Source organism: Pomacea canaliculata, linkage group LG1, assembly GCF_003073045.1.
Source record: "Pomacea canaliculata isolate SZHN2017 linkage group LG1, ASM307304v1, whole genome shotgun sequence".
NCBI lineage: Eukaryota > Metazoa > Mollusca > Gastropoda > Architaenioglossa > Ampullariidae > Pomacea > Pomacea canaliculata.
In genome coordinates, this window is record NC_037590.1 from 4,677,973 (window position 1) to 4,697,675 (window position 19,703).

The window sequence follows — 19,703 nt, forward strand, 5'->3', positions numbered from 1 at the left end:
TATTATTTGGGTAAGTCGCTGATATCTTTTGTTTTTGTCCTGCAGGGAAGTTTTAAAGCAGAAGAGGAGGTATGAAGTGGGTCTAGAGAAGCTTGACTCTGCAGCTGGTCAGGTGGCTGTCATGCAAAAAGAGTTGACAGACCTTCAACCTCAGCTGGTTATTGCCTCTAAAGAAGTGTCTGAAATCATGGTTGTCATTGAGAGAGACTCAATAGAGGTTGCCAAAGTAGAAAAGGTATGTCTTTTTGAATCCAAAGAATCTTTGATGCTGCAAGTGTAATCTTGTATACTTTCACATACAGGCATAAAAACACATGCACATTTGCACATGTGTCAGAATCTCGACTCCTTCCAATCTTGTGAGTCAAACAGAAGATCAAACAGAAGCAGAACAAGTAATTCATACTAGCTGAGCATAGTGAGGACTATACTGTACAAAAACTTTGCACACATTTGAACATTGACACAGAAGTGAGGTATTGTCAAGTTCTAGATTCACTGAAAGTGTCATGTCAAAATAACATCCAACAGGTGGTTAAAGCAGACGAAGCTGTGGCCAATGAACAGGCCCGCGCTGCTCAGGCCATCAAGAACGAGTGTGATGCTGATCTGTCGGAGGCTCTCCTGCTTTGAATGCAGCTCTATCTGCTCTGGACACTCTCACACCACAGGTCTGACATCTTCATTTCCTAAATATTTATCATCCTGGCCACCATCAGACCATAGGTCTGAGGTATCTTTTCCTGAATGTTTCTTATTTCATATTTTATGTTTCATAATCTTCATTCATGATGTTTTCTTAGAAGTGGTGACATAAGAGGTTTTAAGACACATATGCAAAGATTGATGAAGGTTTCTGGTGCTATTTTGTTCAGGATATCACAGTAGTGAAGAGTATGAAAAGCCCACCTGCTGGTGTACGACTGGTGATGGAGGCTGTCTGTGTACTGAAAGGTGTCAAGGCTGACCGTATTCCAGACCCTAGTGGCTCTGGCAAGAAGATTGAAGATTACTGGGGGCCATCTAAAAAGATACTGGGTGACATGAAGTTTCTTGAGGGTCTTCGTGAATATGACAAGGTGTGCTTTTGTGTTGAATTGTCATGTTAGCTTTTAGTGCCTTGATCTACATGTCTTAGGGGGAGACAGGAAATAAAGCAGCTGAAGGCTCTGCTTGGCTCAACAGGGCAGGGCAGGGCTGGGATGTCTACAGGAATCCTTTTTTATGGAACTGCCATTTTATGTTTCATTATCTTACCATTTTGTTTTTATGTATATGTGTGATTTCTGAAGGAATGCACATCCATTTGCTGAAAGTATCAAGAAATGCTTGTGCATGTTTATGTGTGTCTATTTATGTATGTGCTTGAGTGAAATTGTCAGAAATCAAATAGTTTCTGATTTCACTAAAAACAAGCATCTCTGAAATGCTGTATTCCTCCATAGGACAACATACCTGTGGCTTACATGAAAACTATACGGACCAAATTCATGACAAATCCAGATTTTGACCCTGAAAAGATCAAATTAGCCTCCACAGCCTGTGAGGGCTTGTGCAAGTGGGTGCGTGCAATGGACATGTATGACAAGTAAGTACAGCCACATGTCCACAGAATTGTGGATATTTATGACAAGTACACCCATATGCCCACAGTAGTGTGGCCATATATGCTAAATAATTATACCTTTATTCCCACAGTACTGTGCAGTAGATTGCAGTCTTATTAGAATTGTCAGTGTCATTTATAGTTATATTTAAGAATAGAAAAATACATTTTCATGTTTTATTTCATATTTATCAGTTATAAAGCTGGGAGAAAAAAGACCATAATGGGTGTTAAAGAATCACTGTTGATGTGAATATGTTGTAAATTAAATATTTTTGTTTGAGATGGATTTTGCAATTGTGTTAAAGACCGTTCATATTGTCTGTGACTTCTGTCAATTGCATTTGAAGAAGATTAGGACTGTAAGTCATAACTGTGAAAAATAAGCAAATTTGGATTGCAGAGTAGCCAAGGTGGTAGCTCCCAAAAAGGAAGCCCTGAAAAAGGCAGAGGGAGAGCTAGCAGAGGCCATGGGTTCCCTGGAAAAGAAGCGTGCCTCACTGAAGGAGGTGCAAGACAAGCTGAACAAGCTGCAGGATACACTGGAGGCAAACAAAGCCAAGAAGGCAGAGCTAGAGAACCAGGTTGACCTCTGCACCAAGAAGCTAGAACGCGCTGAGCAACTCATTGGGGGACTGGGAGGCGAGAAAGACAGGTAGCTTGACGACCCCAAATTCTTTTTTTTTAAAACTTGCAGTGTTGTACTCTGTTTGCAATATTTGCTGCAAGTTTGGTAAATCTTGTCAGGACTTAGAAAAAAGGTGCTTGTGAAAAGGTGTCATAAAATAGTAAGTGCAGGTTTTTTAATGTTGCTAGGTTTATGTTTTATAACAATCTATAAATTAAACAAACATGTCCTACAACAAATTTTACTCTATGTAACTTTCAAGGAGTTTGTATTAAAAACATTCTCTTGGATAATGCAAAATACAGGTGGAACCAGGCTGCGAGAGACCTTAGCAAGAAATACATTAACCTGACTGGAGATATACTGTGCTCTTCAGGCATCATAGCTTATCTGGGAGCATTCACATCTGCTTTTAGGCATGTATGTATCAATCTTCAAGTCATTCATGTCTGCTTTAAAGGACCTTTTTGATGGTTGTCATATCCTTGTGCCTCTCATTGCACTTGTGCAATAAACTATTGTAGCCTTTTTATTTTCTTCTTTAGACTTATGCATAGACATGCTTGAAACATGTACTTTGCGTCACCAGCCTTAAGAATGAACACTAGAATGCACACACACACAAATACACATGCAGAGAACTTGTGTGTCTAGACAATCTTGCATTACAGGCATACATAATATTTGCTTTCACATGATGTTCCCAATAGGGCACAGTAAACTGTAAGAGACAACTGTATAACATTGTTGGCATATATTGTGACATGAGAGATTTCCTGTATTTTGAAACATACAGGATCAGAGCAAGGAATGGCTCCAGGCCATAGTTGAAAAAGGTCTGCCTTGCTCTAGTGACTTTTCTTTAGTCAGCACACTTGGTGAGCCTGTTAAGATCCGTGCCTGGACCATTGCTGGCCTCCCAACAGACAACTTCTCCATTGAAAATGGCATTATCATCAGGTATACCCTCCTACTCATTTTAGACAGCTATTCATTAGCTTTAGCCAGAATGAAATAGTCTATTTCTTAGATAATGTTTTTTGGTACAAAAAAACTAAAAGAACTTCATATTATTTTTGGCATAAGATAAGAATGAATTTTGACTTTTTGTTGAAAGTGGAGAGATGTGCACTCATGCTATAGCGTGGGGATGGTGAAACAGTGGTAACAGAAACAGTATGAATGTGTTTTTACTCTCTAGCGGCCTAGAGGAAAGTTTGAGATATTCCTCTAAGCATTCTACTCTTGAGATGTCTGATATTAAAAAAATAGTTTGGTTAGTATCAGTCATGACTTGACTTAAAATCCTCTTCATTTTCAGCAACTCTCGACGATGGCCTCTGTTGATTGATCCACAGGGTCAGGCTAACAAGTGGATCAAAAACATGGAGAAAGCTAACAATCTGCATGTCGTCAAGCTTTCTGATTCAGACTTTGTGCGCACACTGGAAAATTGCATTCAATTTGGCACCCCTGTTAGTATATATTCTTTGTGCACATGCATACATGTTATATATTTCTGTCTACAGTTATTGCAGGTATGCATGCATATATATGAATATGTGTGTCTGTGTAAGCATGCTTCTGTGTATGCATACATACTGACATGTTTATAAACTGTGATATTCTGGCTATTGTGTATGGTCACAAAAATCTTGCTACAGATTTAATTGGTATATGAAAACTTGGTATTTTTTCCTAGACGGAATTAAGCTGGTGTTTGTTTTTTTAAGCTCTGTCTTCCTCCTGCAATTTAAAGACAAAATAATGCTTGCTGTGTTTCAATTGTCTTGACATGGAGTATTCCAGGGAAGATTTCTTTTTCATTGCAAGTAGAGTGAGCTCCCTTTTTCTGACTGGCTTATAATTGCAGAAACTTTATTCCTATGCTTGAGCAAGAAAGAGAATTTACTTTTAAAAAAGTCTTTTACCTATGAATTCTTTTGCCTGTCTCAGGTGCTTCTGGAGAATGTTCAAGAAGAGCTTGATCCCATCTTGGAGTCATTGCTGTTGAAGCAAACATTCAAACAGGGTGGCAGTTTGTGTATCAAGCTAGGTGACTCAACAATTGAGTACTCCCAGGACTTCAAGTTCTACATCACTACAAAACTTCGCAACCCTCACTACCTCCCAGAGACTTCTGTCAAAGTGAGGAACATTGCATTCAGTCTGTATATCCCATGTCTGATCAAAGTTTTTTTCTCTTTGTCTCACTTGCATACATGTTTGCACACATACATACACACTCTCACATTTACTTGTTCACTTTTTGTCTTACGCATTCACACTTTCCCAGCAGCAGATGAAGACATAAGCATAAGCAAAGAACTCATTTATGTGTTTTGGTCCATGATCATGGGTTGTAAATCTTTTACAATTACAGGCAGAAGAAAAAAGACTGTAATAACTTGTGACTGTAATGTTGCAAGCTTTCTTGCTTATGTTAACCATTTGAATTTCTTTAATGCTGTCCAGGTGACGCTGCTCAACTTCATGATCACACCTGAGGGTCTGCAGGATCAGCTGCTGGGGATTGTTGTTGCTAAAGAACGGCCAGAGCTGGAGGAAGAAAAAAATGCACTTATTTTGCAGGGCGCTGAAAACAAAAGGTAACCTTCACAACATAAGGGCTACTGGCATGTACATTAAAGTTGAATAGTAAATAAAGGATGAAGACATCTTAGCAGAAAAATACAATGTTAAAAATAGCCATTCATTTGTCAGCTTTTTAAATTTTAATAGCTATCTATTCAAAACTGCCATAAGGCAGTGGTTGTATTTTATGTGCTTTCTTAGGTCTCTTTGTGATAATTACTCAAGATTTGAGTCTTAAAGAGCATGAGTGCAACATTTGTTCTCAGTTATCTGGTTTATTTATTTTAAAACAATAATTCTCCAAATATGAGTACATATATATAATTAAGCTTAAGAAGCATTCCCACTCAAAAAACAACCAACTACTCGATCTCTACACAGGAGAGCTGTGTCACACAATAGCAGTATTTATAGCAGAAAGTATGGGCGAGCTCAGCAATGATGCACAAGTCGAGTCAGAAACTTTTCCTTTCCACTGCTGGTATGCTTTCCTTGGTAGATGGAGGGTAGGGGGATAAGGATGCATGGGGGTTGTATCTGTTGAGGAAAATGAATAGGAACTGGAGTGGGTAATGTAACATATTATTTTGACCATCATCATAACTTTAACAGGTCACTAATAATGCATAGTTCAAATTTATAAAGACTCCTTTTTTTCTGTACTCTCAATTTCCTAAGAAAAAATAAAATAGGAGACTATTAATGTTCTTACAATTTCAAAAGTTTTCTTGCTTATATCATAAACTGATGGCTCAACAGATACAGATACAATGACTCCCAAAGCAAAGCCATCTCAGTGTTGTCAGCTGTGCTCATTATTTCTGCTTGATCCTTGTTTCAGTTTTTCGCAAGCAGTTGTAGTTGCTTTTGACAGCTCATGTTTTATTGGGATGAAGTTCACATGGTTCATTTGAGCAGAGTTGATCCCCTGGTGTTTGTAGCCAGTATCTTTAGAAAATGAGTACAAACTCCATCTTACTGTATAAGTGAACACTCAGCAATTCACATTGTGTCCCTGTTTTCTTTTTAGATATACCACCCTTTCATCACTTCCTGCTTTCTTGACAAATGCAGGTGTGATTCAGAGAAAAAAAATGGATATATTTCTCATCCCTCTTTGTCAAAAAATACCACTGGAATATGTTTCAATGATACTTTATGCTCTATTTCCAGCAATTTTTCCGAGTACTCGGCTTAACATTTAACATAGCCTTTTGCAGACATTGTTATGTGCTTCAGGCAACTGAAGGACATTGAGGATAAGATCCTAGAGGTGCTTTCGTCATCTGAAGGTAATATTTTGGAGGATGAGACTGCCATCAAGGTGTTGTCCTCGTCCAAGAAACTGGCCAATGAAATCTCTGAGAAACAGGTTAGTAATGTCAGGATCATGATTAACTGTTGGGAAGTCTCGAATTGAGATAAATCGATCCATGCTTATCACTTCTATGTTAGATGCTGATTGTGATCAGCTATTTATACAGTACAGTGTGAAGCCATGCATTGACACATAATAGATTTCATAATAGAGAGATGTATTAAAGATAACAAGGCTATATTGATGAAATATAAATAGATTAATTTAAAGATTTATAATTGTGAAAATATTTTACTTTTGATGAATTTCCAAGACCTTAAGTGGTGCAGTAGCTTTTGAAACACTTGAATGAAATCCTGCGCCTATAAAGAGTCTTTTTGGCTTTTTTCATGCATTAGGCTATAGCTGAAGAAACAGAGAAGAAGATTGACTCAGCTCGTATGGGCTACACTTCCATTGCTGTGCACAGCACTATTCTCTTTTTCTCCATTGCTGACTTGGCCAACATTGAACCTATGTACCAGTACTCTCTCACGTGGTTCATCAACCTCTTTGGCATGTCCATTGAGAATGCTGAGAAGTCTGAAGACCTCAAGACCCGGCTGCAGTTTTTATATGACCACTTTACATACTCCTTGTACTGCAATGTCTGCATGTCACTTTTTGAAAAGGACAAGGTAAGAAGTAGTGATTTCTGCTGCTGTCATCTTATGAATCTTTGACTGTTGCTGAAGTTAGAATGTTCTCTGGTTACAATCGATTTGTTATTATATTTCTGCTGCTGTCATCTTACGAATTTTTGTTGGTGTCCAGCTGCTGTTTTCCTTCCTCCTGTGCGTTAACATTCTCAAGCACAAAAATGAGGTGGAAGATGAGGAGTGGCGATTCCTCCTGACTGGAGGCATTGGCCTTGACAACCCACATTCTAACCCAACAACATGGCTTCCTAGTAAGTCCTGGGATGAGCTTTGTCGTCTTAATGAGCTGGCCAACTTCACTGACATCCGCAAGAAGTTGATCGCGCAAAAGGAGCAGTGGAAAACCATTTATGATAGCTTGGTTAGTGACTTTTGTGCTTTGTTTCTGTTTCTTATTTTTTAATTACATTAAATTGTTACAAGTGACTTGCATATTAGTATATTTTCTATGTTAAATGCCATTAACAGAGAAATTTTTTTACATTTCCCATGCATTTTTTTGTGAATGAAGCAAATAGGAGACAATTATTTTCCATTTGTAAAGACTAATTTAAATTATTGCAGCTTTGTAGCAACAATTATTTTAATGACAGGAACCTCATCATGAGAAACTACCTGGTGAGTGGCAAAATAGCTTGCAGAGCTTCCAGCGTCTTCTCGTCCTCCGATGCATCAGGCCTGATAAAGTGAGTGTTGGTCATTGAGTTAGTCCCTTTGTGTGGCCTCATATACTAAGAGAGCTTTGGGACAGTGCAGATTACAAATATTCACTTAACTTATGGTTATGTGAAATGAAAACATAGCCCTCCCTTAAGCATTACTCTTAACAACAGTCCACACAATGCTAGTCCATTGTCACACCCTTCCCCCTCCCCCTTTTCCTCTTATTGCAACTTCCATACTCTCTTCCTTTGCAGTATCATGATATTTTCAGTCCTTGTTACTTGATTTCTCATTGTGTTTTCTGTATTTGCATTTTATTTGTCATCAGTATTGTTGTTTATCCTTCCATCATTCATATGTTATTTGTTTGTTCTTCTGTCCCTTGTATGTTGCCCATGTCTTGTTCTTCTTAAGCACTACGAGCATTCTCCTTATGAGTGTGAGTTTGCGCTACACAAATCTTGCGTTTATTATTATAGGGACCAGTCCTTTTTGTCATGTACACCAAAGCAGTCTGTTCCCTTATTAACACCAGGCAGCCTGGTGGTGCAACTGTTAGTGCCTGTCACCATTACAGTGAGGGTTGGCTTTCCTTGGTTCAGCTCTTGTCTCAGGCACGCTGTTCTTTATCTGCATATGGTATCTGTTTACATGGCTGGCTGCCTTGCTGTGATATAGCCTTAGTTATTGGCTCGGCATAACTCACTATTTCTCCCCCCTCACACTCTTTATTCTGTCATCTGCTGTACCATCCAACCTCAGAGTGGGTTAGTGCGGAGAGCATGGCCACATGCTGGGATTCTGCACTATAGAAGCATCATTGTCATGATGATGACTATTCATAGACTGTTCAATATGTGAGTGGTTTATTTTACAGATACTCATTTAGTGGGTGTTTGATCATTTCATTTCTTTGCCATTGATAGGTTGTGCCAGCTGTGCAGGAGTTTGTCACAGAGAAGATTGGCAAGAAGTTCATCGAGCCTCCACCATTTGATCTGCCGAAGGCATTTGCAGACAGCTACTGCTGTGCCCCTCTATTGTTTGTGCTCTCTCCTGGTGCAGATCCTATGGCTGCCCTTCTCAAGTTTGCTGATGACCAGGTAAGGACTACATGCAATGTCTTCATGGTTATGTATTTGTTTTTGTTGCTGTATATGTAAAATGAGGTATGTGTTTAAGTATGCGATGTTTAAATTGTGATGTGAATAGAATACTACTCTGTATTGATAATACTAAAAAAACTGAGCATAATATACTGGTTTTGAATGATAATAATAATAAATGCAAAATTTGTAAAGCGCATGCTCACACTAAGGAGCATGCTCTTAGCGCTTAAGAACAAGAATGAAAATTGGACAGCATATGAGGGACAGGAAAACAAACAAATAACATATGAACTATAAAAGAATCAACAACCATACGAAGCGAAAAATAAAATTAAATACAGAAAACACAAAGAGGAACTCAAATAACAAGAACAAGAGCTGAGATTAACTTGATATTGCATAAGGAAGGGTGTGGAAAAGGACTAGCATTATGGGAAAGGTTGTTAAGAGAAATGTTTACGGAAGAGGTGTGTTTTCAGTGCACATTTAAAGGATTCAATAGTGGGTAGGTGGCCGATATGGAAAGGGAGAGAGTTCCATTATTTTGCTGCACAATAACCTAAAAATCCTGTGGCCATATGTTGTTTTGGTGACAGGAAGAGTGAGGAGACTATAATCAGACAAGAGCAGAGTTGTCTAGATGGGACGTTAGGGAAGTGCAGTTCAGAGAAATAATCAGGACAGGTGCCAGCAAAGATTGGTTGTAAAAACTCATAAAATTAAAATTCTATTGAATTTGGACCGTTAGCCATGGTATGACAGTGTGGTTTGTGAATACTTTCACATAATTACAGCTCTGATGTGTTTGTGGTCTATGTGTATTTACAGGGCTTTGGTGGTGCCAAATTCGACTCCCTGTCTCTAGGACAAGGTCAAGGCCCCATTGCATTGAAGATGATTGAAAAGGGCATCAAGGAAGGTACCTGGGTCATGCTGCAGAACTGTCACTTGGCTGCCTCATGGATGCCTACCCTGGAGAAAATATGTGAGGTATGTGGAGAGATTTGGTAATGGTGGGCTTATAAACTTAATATATGCTATTTTCTGGAGACAAGTCAAACAGATCTTTTGACTAACTTGTCACTGACTGCTGAATTATGAACCAAGAAGAATACACACAAGTAAGCTGAGAGAATGAAAGGGAGAAAATTAACAGTTACACAGCAGTAGTCATAATTTTCTCTTGTTCTAGGAATTTAACCCAGAGACGACCCATCCTGACTTCCGATTGTGGCTGACCAGCTACCCATCAACTACTTTCCCAGTTTCCATCCTGCAGAATGGTGTCAAGATGACTAATGAACCACCAAAGGGTTTGAGGTTCAACATCATCCGTTCCTACCTCAGTGACCCCATCAATGATCCTGAGTTTTTTAGTACCTGCAATCAATCTGTGAGTTATGGAAGGATGCACTGCTGGTTGAAATCACCAGCTCAAAGTTACCTTGGTGTTTGTAACAAGTGGCTTTTGCATTGTAGTGGAAAACTGTATGACTGGTTAATGCCATATTTGATACTGCTATAGAAATGAAGGTATTTCATCAATTATTCAATTATGCATCAATTATTCAAGATATACACCGGTCAATGGTTAAAGTGGAAGCAGGGGTTCAGTCTCTTAGCCACTTAGCCTTTGCTGAGATATACAAACATAAAGAGGTTGGTTGATAAAAAAAAGAGATCACTGTTGGGTAATACGCTGTCACAAGGGTAAAATTAAAAATTTCAGGAAAAAAGTGATCAGTTTGCCTGATGGTAAATACTAAAAGTGCAAAAGATGAAAATTGTGGGTGCAAATGAACTAATTCGTGCTGACAGCAAATTCAACAGCATTCAACCCTGACATTTTTTAATCCTGATAAATGACCCTTGTTTAATCAGTTAGATTCCAATATTACATGAGTATGAAAGTCAGTAAAAACATTCAAGTGACTATGACAAGCAGAACATCCACTGACAGTGTAAGCTTGAACTTCTTTGCCAGGCTTGGAGAAAAGTAGCTTAAAAGGGATTGATTCTGAAATAACAGCTGGTAGAAGAATTTAATAATTGTGCAAATTAGCACTTTTGCAAGATATACATTAATAGATAATCACAAAGCTGTGATATCATAAACATTTAAAGAATGAAGCCATGCATAAACAGAGAAATATGCAGAGGTATGTTTTACCTACTGTCTTAAAATTTCACCTGGTTAAGAAAGAGGGGTTATATTGGGCAACAAATCTGTGGACTAAATGAGTGAATGAACTTTGTCCTCTTGTGCAGGTCAATTTCCACAAGATGCTGTATGGGCTGTGTTTCTTCCATGCCCTGGTGCAGGAGCGACGCAAATTTGGTCCTCTAGGCTGGAACATTCCTTATGAATTCAATGAAACTGACCTGCGCATCAGTGTCCGACAGCTGTTCATGTTCCTGAATGAATATGAGGTTTGTGAGCTATTTCCACTTTATGTTTTATTTCTCCTCAGTTGTAGGAGTGCTGCTTGATGACGTACAAATAGAGCAGCTGGTGTGACATAAGGCAAGTGTTGGCCTTATTCCCAAAATGAACAATCCGTAAAAGGTTTAGTTCCGGTTAGGAGATTTAAATATACTTGGGCGGGAGCCGACATGAAGCTGTCTCTTGTGTGTTTTCTAACTGGACAGTTTAATGAGTGCCACCTCTAATACCCACAAACCAATAACACAACATGGTGTCAGAAGTGAGCAGCAAAGTGCTAGCTGTGTGATTTCTCCAGAAACTTTCAGGTGGGCACGTTTTTCTCTTTTTGAAATATTGCGCCGTACGTTCGCAAAGTGACATTTCTCGCAAGATGGCAGAGACACATCAGAGAAAACACTTCACTGCAAACGTTCCTGTTCCCTCAAAGCTGGATTTGTCTTCTAACATTGAAGTAAATTGGAAAAAATTTATTCGTCAGTGGCAGAACTATGAGGTAGCTACGCGCCTTGATAAAGAAGATTCAGCTTATCGTTGTGCAGTTCTATTAGCTTGCATTGGTGAGGACGCACAAGAAATCTACGAAGGATTATCCTTTGCAGAAGGGGAGAACGACAAAGATATTCAGACTGTCATCGACAAGTTCAACGACTTTTGTTTGGGTAGCACACATGAAGTGTATGAGAGCTACAAGTTTCATTGCCGAAACCAAAACAAGGATGAGTCAGTTGATACTTACGTCACAGTTTTACGCAAGTTAGCAAAATCATGTGATTTCAAAGATGTTGACCGCATGATTCGTGACAGACTTGTGATCGGTGTTCAAGATGACACTATGCGTGAAAAATTGTTGCAGAAGAAAACACTCAAGCTTCCAGAAGCAATAGAAATTTGCAGAGCTCATGAGACGTCCAAGACTCAAGCACACTCGATGTTGGCAAGCAACAGCGAGAGTACAGTTGAGAAAACCATCAACAAGATTCAGAAAGGTCAGCGAAAAGTTCGTTGCGGTACGAAGCCAGGCCTTCGGGGAAAACCAGAGACTAAGCCATGCTCTCGATGCGGAAAAGGTTCCCACAACAGAGATGGTTGTCCTGCAAAGAACGCTAAATGCAGAAAATGTTCCAAGATTGGTCACTACGCTGCAGTCTGTCGCTCTTCAGGTTCTTCTAAGATTCACACAGTGGAAGAGGAAGAAGAAGACGAAGAAGCTTACATGGGTATGATTGTGGGCAGTGTGACAACAGATCCTTGGAAAGTCAGTCTCCTGATGGAAGACACAGAGAATGTATTTAAGCTTGACACCGGAGCTGATGTTACCGTCGTACCTCAGACCGCAGTTCCAGCAGCCAAGCGACCATTGCAGAAAGTGCGCAAGAAACTGTATGGTCCAGGTCGTGTTGAGATAGCTGTGGAAGGCATGTTCAAGGCAAAACTGACATACAAGAATGTCTCTACACTGCAAGATGTGTATGTCGTAAAAACACTTGAAGAACCATTGCTAGGTCGACCAGCCATTACAGCGTTGAAGTTGATTGAGAGAATCAACACAGTTATAGAGGACCACGAAAAACAGTACAAGGAAGAATTCCCAAAACTCTTCAGAGGACTAGGAAGTCTACAAGATCCTTACAAGATTCGTCTGAAAGAACAAGCTGTTCCATATGCAGTAGCAGCTCCAAGACGCTTACCTTTGCCCTTGAAACAGAAAGTCAAGGCAGAATTGGATCAACTTGAAGAACAGGGAGTGATTCGCACAGTCACCAAGCCCAGTGATTGGTGCGCCCCAATAGTAGTGGTGCCCAAGAGCGACGAGAGAGTCAGAATCTGCGTCGATCTGAGCAAACTAAATGAAGCAGTTCGCAGAGAGAACTACCCGTTACGTCAACAGATGAACTGTTAGCCCAGCTGTCAGGAGCAAAAATGTTCACAAAGCTTGATTGCAAAAAGGGTTTCCATCAACTTCCACTGGATGAAGGAAGTCAGGAGTTAACAACCTTCATCACACCTTTTGGAAGGTACTGTTATACACGCTTACCTTCGGGATAAGTTCAGGCCAGAAGTATTTCAAGACGAATGTCTCAACTTCTTGCGAACCATGAAATGTGATTTGTGACATTGACGATCTGCTCATTTTCGGTGAGAACAAGCAAGAACATGATCGTCACTTGAAGAAAGTGATGTCGACGCTTCAAGAAGCGGGCATTACCCTGAACGATGAGAAGTGCCAGTTTGCCAAAGAGAAGATATCCTTTCTCGGCACATCATCTCGAAAGATGGATCGCCATCGACCCAGAGAAACTGTCTGCTGTGAAGAATTTTCCCAAGCCAGAGAACATTTCTGATCTCAGAAGATTGTTAGGAATGGTTAACCACGTTGCGAAGTTTGCAGGCCCTAACCTCGCAAACGACAGCAAACGCTACGTGACCTGCTCAAGAAAAACATAGAGTGGTGTTGGGACACTGCTCAAGAAACATCGTTTGAGAAGATTAAGAAACAGCTGACTGAAGCTCCAGTGTTGGCACACTATGGTACTGACAAAAACGACCGTCGTCTCAACAGATGCTTCATCTTTCGGTCTCGGTGCAGTATTACTTCAGAAACAGTCAGATGGTCACCTCAAGCCAGTTTTCTACGCATCAAGAAGTATGACGGAAACTGAGCGCAGGTACGCGCAAGTTGAGCGTGAAGCACTCGCAGTGACTTGGGCGTGTGAAAAGTTCTGTGACTACATCACAGGACTTCGTGATCTGACAATCGAAACTGACCACAAGCCATTATTGGCTCTACTGAAAACAAAGAACCTTGAAGATCTACCTCCGAGAATTCAGAGATTCCGGATGCGCCTGATGAGGTTCAAGTACAACATTGTCTACACAAAAGGCAAGAATCTCGTGACTGCTGACACACTCTCACGAGCCCCAGTAAGAAACACTCAGAAAGATGAGAGAAGTGAAGAAGAAGAGATCTTCATCAAGCAAGTGATTCAGAGCTTGCCAGCCAGTGAAAAACGCATCGAAGAAATCAAGAACGAGACTGCAAGAGATACTGTTTGTAAGACAGTGCTGTATTATCTCCACAATGGATGGCCACGTTCTAGTCCAGAACATGAAGAACTGAAAGCGTTTTGGACAGTACGTTCAGAAGTCACAGAACATGAAGGACTTCTTCTCTACAGATCAAGACTGATCATCCTGAAGTACTGAGAACAGACATTCTCCACAGACTTCACATTGGACATCAAGGCATCGTAAAATGTCGTGCCTTGGCCAGAGAGAGCGTTTGGTGGCCAAAGCTTTCTCAGCAGATAGAGTCCATGGTACAGAAGTGCACAATTTGCATCAAGGAGAGGCCAATTTCCCCTGAGCCACTCATTCCCTCTGTCACACCAGCATTCCCTTGGCAGAAAGTTGGCATGGACATCTTTGAATTGAAAAAAGAACAGTACTTACTGGTGGTGGACTATTATTCACGTTATATTGAGTTGGCACACTTGAAGAATACTTCGGCGGAAACAGTCATCAACCATGTTAAGAGCATATTTTCCCGCCATGGAATTCCACAAATTGTCATCTCAGACAACGGCCCGCAGTTCTCCAGCAAGCAGTTCCAAACGTTCGCTCAACAGTACGAGTTCACTCACACAACAAGCAGCCCCGTACTATCCACAAGCGAAATGGCGAAGCCGAACGCGCCGTTCAAACTGTGAAATCAATCCTGAAGAAGGCAGATGATCCTTATTTAGCGATTCTCACATATCGCGCTACGCCACTTCAGCAAGGTCTCAGTCCAGCAGAACTGTTGTTCGGGAGAAGACTACGCACCATGGTCCCCACCATACCATCTCAGTTTTCCGAGAAAAAGGAAAAAGAAAGGAAGGACTTTCAGAAGAAAGACGAGATGCAGAAGTTGAAACATAAACAGAACTTCGACAGAGCACACCGTGCCAGACCAGCCGCTGAGTTGGAACCAGGTCAGCCAGTTTGGGTGAAGCCAACCCAGACACCAGGGACAATCATCAAGTCTCTGCCCAACAGGTCATATGAGGTAGAGACTCCCTACGGTCGCCAAAAACGCAACCGCCGTCTCTTGATTCCCAGAGATCCCAATCCAGAGACTCCCAGACCTATCCCAAAGACTCTGTCGTCCCTTATTCCAACAAACCCAAAGTCCGAAGAGGATCTCGACCCCTTGTCTGATACACACTCAGATGATCCAGACATTCCTGTTACCAATCCAGAGCCATGTCCAGGAGCCGCAGCCAGGAAGATGCCAGCGTCCAAAGTCATCGCTCCTCCAGACCAGCCTGTCAAGACTACCAAGAGTGGTCGCACCATCAAGATCCCACAGAGACTTGACTTGTAAATGATTGACTCGAATCAAACGCACATAGACTTGAATAGGAAATTCAAGAATATTAAAATTAATGTTAATTAAGTTATATTGAAACAATGTCCATTTTAAAGAAAGGGAGATGTGACATAAGGCAAGTGTTGGCCTTATTCCCAAAATGAACAATCCGTAAAAGGTTTAGTTCCGGTTAGGAGATTTAAATATACTTGGGCGGGAGCCGACATGAAGCTGTCTCTTGTGTGTTTTCTAACTGGACAGTTTAATGAGTGCCACCTCTAATACCCACAAACCAATAACACAACAGTCATCAGTCTAACTTTTTAGATAACTTGATTCAAGACCTTCTTAGATTACAGTTTTATGCATGAGTGCGTACCTCTGTGTGTGTGTCCTCACATGCATGCTTGCATGCCTTTATGCGTGTGAGTGATACATTTGTAGAGGGCCGGTAGTCCAGCGTTGTTGTTGTCAGGTTTGGCATGGGCGGCGGATGATTATTTGTTTTTTGGCGGGACCTGCTGAGAGAGGATACTTGGCAGTGATTGGCTAGGGTTAAAGTTCGTAACTGCCCTGGCCATATAGGAGGATCGCAAAGTTTTCCCCTCCCAGAGGTATATAAGGGCAGAGCTGAGGCGAGCCTGTGTAATAAAAGGGTCACACGCCTGCTGACTGTTCCTGCCTTTGTTTGAGTGTTGGACTGTTGTTGTCACTCTACAACCCCCACAACTCGGTTTCATCTTCCTATCTTACAGGAGGTCCAGTATGATGCGTTGCGCTACCTGACAGGTGAATGCAATTACGGTGGGCGTGTGACAGATGACTGGGATCGCCGTACACTGCTGACCATCCTACAGAAGTTTTACTGTCCAGAGCTTGTGGAACAAAGATTGTACTTCTTTGATGAGAGCCAGCTCTACTATGTGCCCCCTGAGGGAGATGTGAGTTGAAACAGTAGTCAAAATATGGATAATTCTCATGCACTTGAAGTGATGTATGTGGTTTGCTAGTAAAATGATTTTTTTTAATGATTGAAATTGTTTACTATAAAAAATTGTGTTAAGATGCTCTGTGTGTGTTTATATTAATATCATGTTATTCATTTAAATCAAATAGCATTTATTTTGTCAAGGGAGATTGAGAGGTGGTCTAGTGGTGCAGTAATTAAGTACTAGTGGTCAGTACAGGGAGGAAAGGATGTTCTGGGCTCAGATCTTGTCCTGGGTGTGCTACTATTTGTGACATCTGTTTACATGTCTGGCTGCTTTGCTCTGACATAGTTTTAGTTTCTGGTTTGGCATAAGGCAGCAGTTTCCATGCCCCTTAGGAGAATTGACAAATTTATTATTAGCTTCTTTGCTCTTTTATTCAAATGAGATATTGGAGTATAATATTAAATGAATGCAACAAGGTCATATATGTGTGTATATATATTTGCTGTGTGGGAGAGTGTCTTATGTAATATAGGCACCATGAAGGATGTGGAAATGATGCCACCAACCTTTTTGTGCTTTCTTTGCCAGCATGAGTCTTATTTGGAGTACACTCGTAATCTTCCCCTGAACCCATCACCTGAAATTTTTGGCATGCATCCTAATGCCGACATCACCAAGGACAATGCTGAGACCCAGTTACTGTTTGACAACATCTTGCTGACACAGGTATGACAACTCTTGACTAGAACTGTCTTGGATTACCTCCTGTCTTTGTGGTATGCAATGATCCATACTAGCGATGAGGGAGATATGCCATTGTAAACTGAGCAAGCATTAGCAAATCAACTGGGAGGGGTGACAGATGTTGTTGCAAATATAGCAAGGTTTGACCTCTATTGGACAAAACCTTTGGAGAAAAAAGTCTTTGTGGTGTGAGCTTCTTTATTTGTTTTAGTAGTTAACGTGACAGGCCTAGAGCTCAGGTTTTTAATTATTTTACAGGTTTGGTGTGTTTGCATTTTATCTAATTTTGCTTAATTTGCACACATTTAAATTTTTGAGAAGCATGAAATTTGTTAAAATATGAAATGGGAAAATGTGCAATATTGTTCAGTAAGTTTGATGATAGCATGCACCTGTTGCTTTCTTAATTCCCTTAAGTCTGCCATTATATTTAGAAAAAAAGGAATTGTGTCCTTTGTAAAAAATATAAAAAAGAATAAAAACTCTCTTTAGGGAATATAGAACATAAAATGATTTTGGTTAAAAATTGTTTAATGCACATATTTGATTTGGCAGATCATTTAAAGCATTGCTTAGCATAGAGGAAAAATACAGTGTCTACATGCATGCGTCTGAGCACATACTTGTGCACATAGGTGCATTGAAATGATTGAAGACATTTGCACAAAGCTACAAGAAGTCACTGCTTATGCATTTTGTTTGGTTTACTAGTGCTTAAACATTTGTTGTGGTTGACACTTTGATGATTAAAAAACAGTAGATGATATGATGTAGCTGGTGAAGTGACCACTGCTTATTTATGCCATGTGTGTTTGCTGTCATGCATCATCTGTCAGTAACTGATTGTTTCACTTGTTTGTGTTAATGTTCCTATGGCGTGGCACAAAATTGTCAACTATGGCATCTGTGTTATGACAGAAACGGGTAAGCCAGGGTCGCCTGTATGATTTCAGAATTATCTAGGCTTCTTGTTTTCTTTGCCTCGTAGATCTGATGCTTTTATTTTTGCCTTTTATCTGGCTAGTTTTATATTGATATTTTATAGTAATAGTTTACGTAAACTTTGGTCATTGTTTTCTTGACATGTAGTCTGACTTACACTAGTTTATCTTGCATATTGTATTTACTTACATTTATATACCATTGCTTGTTTGTGCTTCATTTGTAATCTGCATAATGGGACAATTGGTCTGTGCCAGGACATTGAAACTAACCAGCTCTTCTTTGCTTTATTTAGCCACCAGGACTTTTGGTAATGCTTTTGATGCAGGCACTAGAGATGGCACAACACTGCAACACTCCCCCGGGTCTCCCCTTGCCCATTCGTAACAACCTGGTACTTTATACACTGTAGGCCATCAGGATTGCTTACCACAGCTTCTGTACTGGTTGGCATTGATCCACGTATGATTATCAAAGAGGCTTCTAGATGATTAGTGAACTACATCTGTGACTGCAGCTTAGGGAGAGCTTCCAGTTATGCAGCTTTCTGTTGCTTGTGGTGTGGGTACCACTGTCATTAAATAGGCTTCACCTTCTGATGACGATACTTAGAAAAAAGCAAAAATATGTATAACTGAGAGAGGGAGATATAGGCACTATGTGTGTGTGTGGTGTGAAAAAGAGAGGCATGTTTTTTTGAGATTACATCAGTATCAGAGTGATCTAATTTTCTTTTTGTATGTCTGTGAGAGAAAGAATGGAGAAGGGGAAGCAGAGATGGACTATGGAGGGGGGAACCATGCCCACATGTGCTTATAGCTATTTGTTCATATGTGTATCTGTGTGTGGAATTGTGTTTCAATGTGTTTGCACATGCAAATTTATCTTCAGGATGTTCAGGTTTAAAAATCTCCTAATTTATCCCTTAAAAATATGGTTTTTGAGGTGGACTCCTTTGAGTGGATCACATGGTAGTCTTTCCTGACAATCTTCTTGGAGAAATAACTGCGTGATATAGGTTGAGAGTTGAAGATTTGTCTTCGAAAGAGTCTTTGTGTACAGTGCAGGCTGTTGGAAGATTCTGTGTACAAAGCACCAGGTCTGGCTCCAGCCAAATTAGGCTGGAGTGGTCTTAAGGGGGATTCCCAAGCATCAAATCAAATCCATTTATGCTCACAGCATGTCATTGTGACTGATAATGCCTCAGTTTCACTGTTGACACTCTTAAAAATAGCTTGGCTGTGTTTTTATCAAGCTGTTTATACAGAGTGCTTACTGCAGGCAAGTGTTGGTCATGGGAGTTTTACTGCATGCTGCCTTACTGTCATGCATAATAGTGCACTGAGTCGGTTGTGTTCACATTAAAAATATGTACATACTATTCCAGCATTATGATTTGCAGGTATTTATGTTTAAGACAAGGTATTTCATAACTATTCTGCAGAATTTATCATCTTATGTCAAGGCACAAATAGCATGACCAACACACTTACACCTGACAATTGCATGTTCTTTTAACAAATAATGATTGCCTCAGGCTTCCCAGATTTCGTAGTCATGGGCTTGGAACTTTACAAGCCACTGCAGCATGAATAATTTGCAAAATTAAGCATCAAAACAGTGTTCTAACGAGAACAGACACTCCAAACTATACGATATCTTGTAGACCTA

The 19,703-nt window shown here is 40.2% G+C and overlaps 1 protein-coding gene across 1 annotated transcript in view; it reads left to right on the forward strand.

The window, feature by feature from the left end:
* Positions 1-19,703, forward strand: part of LOC112553782 (dynein heavy chain 7, axonemal-like) — a 73,995-nt gene that overhangs the window by 47,693 nt on the left and 6,599 nt on the right. The window contains 21 exon segments of the mRNA XM_025221262.1: positions 46-235; positions 532-619; positions 622-671; positions 876-1,079; positions 1,446-1,588; positions 2,010-2,261; positions 2,540-2,654; positions 3,031-3,194; positions 3,556-3,709; positions 4,191-4,382; positions 4,710-4,843; positions 6,069-6,201; positions 6,546-6,824; positions 6,961-7,206; positions 7,439-7,531; positions 8,435-8,611; positions 9,446-9,607; positions 9,810-10,010; positions 10,886-11,047; positions 16,167-16,352; positions 16,935-17,072. Of these exon segments, the coding sequence (XP_025077047.1) occupies positions 46-235; positions 532-619; positions 622-671; positions 876-1,079; positions 1,446-1,588; positions 2,010-2,261; positions 2,540-2,654; positions 3,031-3,194; positions 3,556-3,709; positions 4,191-4,382; positions 4,710-4,843; positions 6,069-6,201; positions 6,546-6,824; positions 6,961-7,206; positions 7,439-7,531; positions 8,435-8,611; positions 9,446-9,607; positions 9,810-10,010; positions 10,886-11,047; positions 16,167-16,352; positions 16,935-17,072 (3,463 nt within the window).